We start from the raw sequence: 9018 nt of genomic DNA, 5'->3' as shown, positions 1-9018 counted from the left end.
CCGCCCCCCGCCCCCGCGGCCTGGTTGGGCGGGAGGGCCAGGGAGGAGCCGGGAGGACGGATCACCGGCCAGGAAGGAGGCTGGACACCAGCTCCTCCTAGGACTTTCACTTCCCCCTGCTGTCTTGGGCCGCTGATGCCTTGGGCAGGGACCGGGCAGTCGCGGGTGGAGTGTCCGGGGCAGAGAGGGCCACTGAGGGCGGGCACTCCGCCCCCGCGGCCTGGTTGGGCGGGAGGGCCAGGGAGGAGCCGGGAGGACGGATCACCGGCCAGGAAGGAGGCTGGACACCAGCTCCTCCTAGGACTTTCACTTCCCCCTGCTGTCTTGGGCCGCTGATGCCTTGGGCAGGGACCGGGCAGTCGCGGGTGGAGTGTCCGGGGCAGAGAGGGCCACTGAGGGCGGGCACTGGGAGGAAGCGCGGCTGTGGGGAGCAGCGTGTCTGACGGGCACGAGGGGTGGCAGGGAGGTGGGGTATTTGCACTGCTCACCCAGAGACGGGCGTTCCCGGCATCTCGGATGTGAGGGGAAGGGAGGGCGGGTGGGCACCAGGCCAGGAGGCTTCGCCCAGGCCTAAGAGAAGGCGTTCCTGCTGGGGGGAGCCCCGAGAGGATCTGGGATTGGTCAGAGGGGGACAAGGAAGGGCGCAGGCTGGGGACTGCAGGCTGGGTTGGTGGGTAGAAAGCATGGTGGAGAGCAGCGCCCTCCCCTGGGGCTGCCCCCTGAGTGTCCCCATGGGACACACACACACACACACACACACACACACACAAGGCCTCAGGAGGAGGCCCCTGCGCTGGGCGCTGCGGCCAGACCTGGTACGGGTTCCTCAGCGTGGTTTTGGGTGTCCTCAGACCCTGCATGGGGCACCAAGGAGCAGAAAGCCAAACCGGAGAAGGCCTCAAGTGGACCCTGGGAGTCTCAAGTCCCCCAAGACCTCCCCCTGGCTAGCCTGGCAGAGGTGCTTCGGGTGAGCAGGGACCCACCCCAGCAGCACTCAGGCTCTCCAGGCGGCAGGTGGGCCTCACGGTAGCAGGTCCACTCCAGCTGTGCTTGCCGCTCCCCCAGCCCCAGCGCCTGGCTTCACTTACCTCCCTCTCCTCTGCACACATCTGTCTGCCTCAGCCCCATCCAGCCCATCTATGGACAGGAATCCGAGGCCACCCTTGCTTCTTTCTCCTCATGTTCAGTTTTCTCGGGGAGATCTGGAAAAGGTCAGGGCCTCACGACCCACCCCCCATTCTACAGCTGAGTCAGAGGAAGGGCTGGAGCCTGCGCTGGGTCCTCTGTGATGCTTCCTCTCTGGGCAGGAAGCCGAGAAGGGGCGGCTCAGATACCTTCCTTGACCTCCCCACACAACCCCCCAGAACAATGCCCCAGGCCAGGCAGGGTTTCCTGGCTCCTCTCTTGGGATTCCCCCCAATGACCTAATCACTGGTGCTCTCCCGAGGTCCTGAGGGGTTGTGGGCAGAGCCTGGGTGGTGACAAGCCTTCTGGTGCCCACAGACAAGTTTGCCTGAGGCCCTGAGGGTCACATTGGAGCTGGACGGTGAGAATCACATCCTGGAGCTGCTGCGGGACAGGTGAGGTGACAGGAATAATAATGACATCGCCAGAAGCTCATACGGGGTTTACTGTGCACCAGGTGCGAAGTGCCTTCACTCACATAATCCCCATGACACCTTGGGAGGTAGAAATTGTGTGTATTATTGTCCTCACTTTGCACATGACAAAAACAAGACACAAAGAGGCTAAATAACTTGCCCAAGGTTGCACAGCTAAGGGGATGTTTAAAAAAAACAGATTGAAACCCAGAAAGCCTGACAGAGTCTGTGGGTCATCCCCTGTGCTCTGCTGCCTTGGGGAAGGGGGTTGGGCCATCACCTGGCCCCCAGCCTCCCCACCGCCTTCACAGGCCCATAGCAACTTGGGGACTGCCCTTCTTTCCTCCACACCTCAGGGCTCTGGTCCCAGGCTACACAACTGCGGTATGGTACCAGCCCAGTGGCACTCGGGTGGTCAGCAAGGGACACACTCTGGTACGTCGGGCCCTCTCCATTCTGCTTCTGCCTTGGGCACAGGAGGACTGGGTAGCTGTAAGGGCAGCCTTGACAGAAGTGGGAGGACAGTGTGTCTTTACCAGCAAGCTGGGCTTCTGGGTTCAAGTGCTGCTCTTCTCCGAGAGTTGACACCACCGTTGTCTCTCTGCTGTAGGACAACTGCTGCTACCAGGGCAGGGTTCACGGCTATGTGGGCTCCTGGGTCTCCCTCTGTGCCTGCTCTGGGATCAGGTATGCTGGGTGCATCCCATGGCCATGGAGGGGGGACCCAGGCCTGGGGCTGAAATATGCTCTCACTTCCTGTCTCTGTCCTTAGGGGCTTGGTGGTCCTGGCCCCAGAGCGCAGCTATGCCCTGGAGCTGGGGCCTGGGGATCCACAGGGGCCTTCCCTTGTCTTCCGGATCCAAGATTTCCTCCGGCCAGACCACACCTGCGCCCTGAGCTGGATTGTGCCTCTGCCCACTCAGGCTCCCCCAGAGCTCCCCAGGGGACAGCAACACTCTCACCGCCGGGTGAGGAGGGATGGCAGGAGGGACAGGCTTTGGTTCAGTTCATAGTGATAACAGCAAGTGAAGGAGCCTTTTCTATGAGCCAGGCACTCTGTGCACACTGCCCCTCCATTCTCGAGGGAAGCCTCCCAAGTGGGTGCTGTCGGGGTTAGGGGACTTGCCCAAGGCCATGCTGCTAACAAGTGGCATGTCTGGAACCCAGAAGCAGGTGTTCAACTCAAACTCCTCGGCCGCCTTATGATCTCATTTGCAGAGAGCTAACTTGGGGCTAGAAAAGACATAGTTACCACTGGGGATTTAGCTTAGTGGCACTACACCTGTCTGGCAAGCACAAGGTCCTGAGTTTGATCCCCGGCACACACACACACACACACACACACACACACACACACACACACAAAGTTGCATAGTTACCAAGCAAGAATCAATTTCCTAATTTATAAAATAGTGATAGTAACACTATCTTGGCTGAGTGTGGTGGTGCACACCTGTAATCCCAGCACTCGGGAGGCTGAGGCAGGAGGATCACTGTGAGTTTGAGGCCAGCTTGAGCTACACAGTGAGACCCTGTCTCAAAAAAACAAAACAGAACAAGAGCCAGGCATGGTGGCGCATGCCTGTAATCCCAGAACTTGGGAGGCTGAGGCAAGACCAGCCCGTAAGTTCAAAACCAGCCTGGGCTGCATAGTGAGTTCCAGGTCAGTCTCAACTACATAGTGAGACCCTGTCTCACAAAAACAAAACAGAACAAGAGCCAGGCATGGTGGCGCATGCCTGTAATCCCAGAACTTGGGAGGCTGAGGCAAGACCAGCCCGTAAGTTCAAAACCAGCCTGGGCTGCATAGTGAGTTCCAGGTCAGTCTCAACTACATAGTGAGACCCTGTCTCACAAAAAAATTAAAAAAAAAAACAAAAAAACAGAACAAGGGCTGGGGATTTAGCTCAGTGGTTCCTCCACCTGCCTCGTAAGCACAAGGTCTCAAATTTGATCCCTGGTACCAAATAAATAAATAAATAAATAATCTTGCTCTGTAACCCAAAAACACAACAGAACAGAAACCCCCACTGCTATGAAGATTAAAAGAAAAAAATATGTAAAGTGCCTAGAACTGTGCCTACCATATGGTTTTTGGTAGTGTCAGCTATTGTTTATTATCATTTAAAATTTGGAAAATTTCTGAGTTTGGAATTGGGAAAGTGGGGCCCCACTCCCAGCTTCATAATCTACTTTAGGGCCCACTGTGGGAAGGTCCCAGGCCTTCCCGGCTCTCCGTGTTTCATCTGTAGAATGGGCTGGTTGCCCTCCATGTGTGGCTATGCAGAGAGGTGTGGTCATAGCCTGGCCCTAGCGCTGGCTGAGTCAGGTTTGCCTGATGCTGATGCTGACAGGTTTGCCTTCCTTGTCCACAGCAGAAGCGGGACGTGATCACAGAAACCAAGGTCATCGAGCTGGTGATTGTCGCTGACCACTCGGAGGTGAGCCCACTGCCCGCTGCCTGCCCCGCACTGGGCCCACTGCTGTCTCATGCAGCTGTCCTGCCTGCAGGTCAGGAGGTTCCCCAGCTTCCAGCACCTGATAAACCGCACGCTGGAGGCGGCCTACCTGCTAGACTCGGTGAGTGTGGGCTGGGCGGCACCCCCCGTCCCGCCAGTGCACCCCCCTTCTGAGCCGCGGCTGTCTTCAGTTCTTCCAGCCCCTGAATGTGCGGGTGGCGCTCGTGGGCCTGGAGGCCTGGACCCAGCGTGACCTGGTGGACATAAGCCCGGACCCCGCTGTCACACTGGACAACTTCCTCCGCTGGCGCCGGGCAGACCTGCTGCCTCGACTGCCCCATGACAGCGCCCAGCTGGTGACGTAAGCCGCAGCTCAGCCTGTCCTGGCCAAATAGGCACCTTTCCACTGTCTCAGGCGCTGAGGCTTGACCCCAAGGCTCTGGGCCATGAGCTTGGACTCTCTTCACAGAGATACTTCCTTCTCTGGGCCCACGGTGGGCATGGCCGTGCAGAACTCCATCTGTTCCCCAGACTTCTCGGGAGGCGTGAACATGGTGAGTTTTGTGCAGGGCTCCTCCCTGTGGCTGACTCGGCCCCTTCCAGGTGTGGAGCCATTGATTCACAGCCTCCTGCAGAGCTGGCCCACTGCATGAGTGTGGGTGTGGAGGGGCATAGCGATCCCGGCCTTCCCACCTCAGAGAAGGGGCTCAGGTGCCCCGAGGCCCAAAGAACAGGGGTAGCCTTCAGGGCCCACATGATGGGGGGACAGAGCTGGCCCCAGGACCTGGACCCTGCTGCCCCTTCAGAAGCAATTAAGAAAGGAGGCCATGCCTGCTGGGTGCCCACGACTTCCTGAGCTGTCGGGTGGCTGGGCATTGTGGAGACAGGCTGCGGCTGGACCAGGGACCCGTCTCCCCAACGGCAGGACCACTCCACCAGCATCCTGGGAGTTGCTTCCTCCATAGCGCACGAGTTGGGCCACAGCCTGGGTCTGGGCCACCGTCCTGCTGGGAGCAGCTGCCCCTGCCCAGGCCCGGCCCCTGCCAAGAGCTGCATCATGGAGGCCTCCACCGAGTGAGTGGGCTGTAGGACAAAGGGGAGGAAGCGGGTGGGCCGGGAGGGTGCTCAGCCCAACCCGCCCTGCCGCCCCCCAGCTTCCTGCCAGGCCTGAACTTCAGCAACTGCAGCCGGCAGGCCTTGGAGAAGGCCCTCCTGGAGGGGATGGGCAGCTGCCTCTTTGAGAGGCTGCCTGGCCTGCCCTCCATGGACTCTTCCTGCGGAAACATGTTTGTGGACCCTGGCGAGCAGTGTGACTGTGGCTTCTCAGATGTGAGCCCCTTACCTACAGCTTTCCCCAGCACCTGCCAAGAGGCTCTCGGGCAGCAGGGACAGCACGCGCGGGCAGTCCAAACTCTGGCTTGTGGTGGCTTTGAGCAGCCCCTTCCGGGTCACACAGGGCTGAAGCTGGGGGCTCTCGAGCCTGGTCCACTCTGATCTCTCCCTCGGTGCTCTTGTTCACAGGACTGCACTGACCCCTGCTGTGACCATGACACTTGCCAGCTGAGGCCGGGGGCACAGTGTGCCTCTGATGGACCCTGTTGTGAAAACTGCCAGGTGGGCACAGACTGGACGGGCCAGCTGGAGCACGCCTGCAGGGGCTGGGTGAGAGGTCGTTCTGAGCCTGCCAGTACCACACTGATGCTCACCCTCCTCCACAGCTGCGCCCAGCAGGCTGGCGGTGCCGCCCTACCAGAGGCGACTGTGACCTGCCTGAGTTCTGCCTGGGAAACAGCTCCCAGTGCCCCCCTGATATCAGCCTGGGGGATGGTGAGCCGTGCGCGGGTGGGCAGGCTGTGTGCATGCATGGGCGCTGTGCCTCCTACGCCCAGCAGTGCCAGTCGCTCTGGGGCCCGGGGGCCCAGCCCGCCACCCCACTTTGCCTCCACACGGCCAACACGCGGGGCAATGCCTACGGAAGCTGTGGGCGTGGCCCCGATGGCAGCTATGTGCCCTGTGCCCCCAGGTGAGTGAGAACCCTGGCTGCACCTCTGGGTTGGTGGCAGCTGCAGCCCCATTCCCACTGACCCTCTCTGCCCTCCTCCACACCCCAGCGATGCCATTTGTGGGCAGCTCCAGTGCCAGGGCGGGAGGACGAAGCCCCTGCTGGGCTCAGTCCAAGACCTGCTCGGGGAGACCCTGGAGGCCAACGGGACTCAGTTCAACTGCAGCTGGGCACACCTGGACCTGGGCAGCGATGTGGCCCAGCCCCTGCTGGCTCTGTCGGGCACCACCTGTGGCCCTGGCCTGGTGAGTAGCCTAGGTGGGCAAGACCAGGTGGGAAAAGACGCAGCGCTCTGATTGGTCTCTCCTGAGCCGTGGGTCCCAGACCGGCCGGGTTCTGTGAGGGGTGACTTTGCTCGCTCTCCTGGGACAGGTGTGCATCAGCCGGCGGTGCCAGCCCATGAGTCTCCTGGGAGCACAAGCGTGTCGACACAGATGCCATGGGCACGGGGTGAGCGCTGGTGAAGGAGTGCGGAGGGGCCTTCAAGGCAGGCAGAAAGGGTGCTGCGTCAGGCCTGCCACTTCCAGCTGTGTGACCCGGGCACAGGCTCTGGGCACAATCATAGCACCTACTCCCTGGGGTCTCTGAGAAGCCTGCAAAAAACTCCTAGCCCGGTGCCCCTCTGATGGCTGCTTCCGCACGTGTGTTAGTCTGATCTGAGCTGATGTGGATGAAGACACTTCCAGTCTGCCTGTCTGAGCCCGTCACCCCCCCACCCGGTCCAGACTCAGACAGGGACATAGTCCCAGAGTGCAGAACCCTTCCACCCCTACCCTGTCTTCTAGGTCTGTGACAGCAACCAACACTGCCACTGTGAGGAGGGCTGGGCGCCTCCTGACTGCGTCACCCCGCTCCGAGGTAGGGGGTCGAGGACTGGGAGGGCAGAGTGGCTCCTCCGTCACTCTCTCGCAGCCCTCCCCAGACCTTCACCTGGGGTTCCCCATCGTGACCCCAAGCCCTTCAGACTCAGTCCCCCCTGCCCCCTCCTCAGCCTGATCTCACCCACAGCAACCAGCTCGCCCACCGCAGGCCTGCTCCTCAGCCTCCTCCTGGTGCTGGTCCTTGTGCTTCTTGGTGCCAGCTACTGGTACCGAGCCTCCCTGCACCAGCGATTCTGCCAGCTCAAAGGGTCCAGCTGCCAATACAGGTATAAATGTCACGTCCCACCGCCATTTCCTTCAGCTGGAGACAGTTCTAAAGCCCACTCTTACCTGGCAGCCCCTCCATGTTTTCCTAAGCTCCTAGGACCCCACCCACATCCCCCTTCCCTGCATGTGTCCAGTGACCCGTGGGGCAGCTGGTTGCTGGGCCATTTCCCTCAGACATTTCCCAGGGCAGGGTGGGGGTCCGTCCCTCAGCTCTCCCACCTTGGACTGGCCCACACCATACCAAGTTGCTCTCCAGAGCACTGTAAAGGTCATCCTGCCCCAGAGGCAGGGATGGGTTTCCTGAGAGCTGAAGCTGGGCTCTGGTCCTGCTTGCCTTTCTCATGCTCAGCGCAGCTCAGTCCAGTCCCCCAGAACAGCCAGGACCCCCCCAGAGGGCCCAGCTGATGCCAGGCACTAAGGTGAGTCCTGGATGCCAGAGGTCCCGCTTGGGCCCTGAGGGAAGGTGGCACTGAAGTTTAGACTCAGGGAAAGGCTGGCACTGCCCAGTCAGTAGCAGAGTCAGCTCCCCGCCCACCTGCCCACCCCGGCTGCAGGCAGAGGCACAGACGCAGCCTGGAGCAGGGAGGGGCCGTCACCCAGGGGAGCTCTGCTGAGTTCTGTCAGCTGTCAGGCTGGTGGCTTGGAGAGGTGGGTCTGCTGCGCCCTTGCAGTGACGGGTGTGGGGGACAAGGGGGGCTGAGGCCTCTGTGCAGGACCTGACAAGGCCAGGTCACCATGTGTAGCAGGGCGGGTGAGTGCCCCTGGCCGGAGCCCCTGGCTGTGGTGACCGCAGTGTGTGTTGGGGTGTCCTGCATGCCTGCCTCATCCCTGGTTGCCCCTGCATGCAGCTGGTTAACGCATGCCCTGCCTCACTGCCCACAGGGCCTTGGCTGCCCCTGCCTGGCACCACTAACCCCTCCGTGCCTACGTCTGTCTCTGCCCCTTCCTGCCCCTCTGCTGTCGGCTCCTCCTGTCCTCTCAGCAGGCTCTCAGCTTCCCGGCCCCCCCCTCCAGGCCGCTGCCGCCTGACCCTGTGCCCAAGAGACTCCAGGTAAATCTGGTCCGGGCCCCGCCCTGGCCTAGGACAGGGGGTAAGCTTGGTGCCCAACCGCGTTCTCATCCCTGCTCCCTGCCAGTGGTGATCGTCCTTAGGTGAACCAGGGTGCCCCTCAGTCTTGCGACAGCCCCAGAAGCAGCAAAGGGTGAGCCTCCTGCCTTGGTCCGCTCGAACCGCCCCTTCCCGGCCAGGCGTCTGCCGGCGCGCGCCTCGGCCCCTGTGCATGCCCACTCTCACCTGCCGCCTGGCTGATTCTGCACGCCACCAACCTCTTCGGGGAGCCTCTGCACGCCCGAGGCCCCTGGCTGTTCTCTCACTGTCACTGCCCCTCTCTCTGTCCAGGCTGAGCTGGCTGACCGGCCCAATCCCCCCACCCGCCCTCTGCCCGCTGACCCGGCGGTGAGGCGCCCGAAGGTAACAGTGGGGAGAGAAGGGCATGGCCTCTCCCCCACCTAGGGCTGTGGTGCTGGCGCCGTGGCGAGAGGCCCGCTCAGTGCCTGGGAGCACTTAAACCGGTGGCGCCTTTAATGGTGTGACAGGTTTGTTTGGAGACCAGGTACACCCTGGTGCCGCCCCCAGGCCGGTGCTCCCCAGCGCCAGCGCATCGGGGGTGGCACCGTAACGTCTCCCCGAGCTGGCTCCTCCTTCTCTCCCTCAGTCTCAGGGACCCGCCAAGCCCCCGCCCCCGCGG

The 9018-nt window shown here is 61.6% G+C and overlaps 1 protein-coding gene across 1 annotated transcript in view; it reads left to right on the top strand.

The window, feature by feature from the left end:
- The window catches only part of LOC104876093 (disintegrin and metalloproteinase domain-containing protein 15), a 22961-nt gene that overhangs the window by 13504 nt on the left and 439 nt on the right, over window positions 1–9018 (top strand). The window contains exons 17-37 of the mRNA XM_033758090.1: window positions 576–967; window positions 1504–1580; window positions 1958–2036; window positions 2212–2288; window positions 2374–2569; window positions 3977–4042; window positions 4113–4181; window positions 4252–4421; window positions 4530–4614; window positions 4986–5134; window positions 5215–5389; window positions 5582–5674; window positions 5779–6083; window positions 6172–6367; window positions 6495–6572; window positions 6908–6980; window positions 7131–7269; window positions 7620–7689; window positions 8253–8321; window positions 8670–8741; window positions 8986–9017. Coding sequence (XP_033613981.1) covers window positions 576–967; window positions 1504–1580; window positions 1958–2036; window positions 2212–2288; window positions 2374–2569; window positions 3977–4042; window positions 4113–4181; window positions 4252–4421; window positions 4530–4614; window positions 4986–5134; window positions 5215–5389; window positions 5582–5674; window positions 5779–6083; window positions 6172–6367; window positions 6495–6572; window positions 6908–6980; window positions 7131–7269; window positions 7620–7689; window positions 8253–8321; window positions 8670–8741; window positions 8986–9017 — 2662 coding nt within the window. The remainder of the gene's footprint in view (window positions 1–575; window positions 968–1503; window positions 1581–1957; window positions 2037–2211; window positions 2289–2373; window positions 2570–3976; window positions 4043–4112; window positions 4182–4251; window positions 4422–4529; window positions 4615–4985; window positions 5135–5214; window positions 5390–5581; window positions 5675–5778; window positions 6084–6171; window positions 6368–6494; window positions 6573–6907; window positions 6981–7130; window positions 7270–7619; window positions 7690–8252; window positions 8322–8669; window positions 8742–8985; window position 9018) is intronic.

Source organism: Fukomys damarensis, unplaced genomic scaffold (assembly GCF_012274545.1).
Source record: "Fukomys damarensis isolate Sample0158 unplaced genomic scaffold, DMR_v1.0_HiC HiC_scaffold_33, whole genome shotgun sequence".
Classification (NCBI taxonomy): Eukaryota; Metazoa; Chordata; class Mammalia; order Rodentia; family Bathyergidae; genus Fukomys; species Fukomys damarensis.
This window is presented reverse-complemented; position numbering and strand designations above follow the sequence as displayed.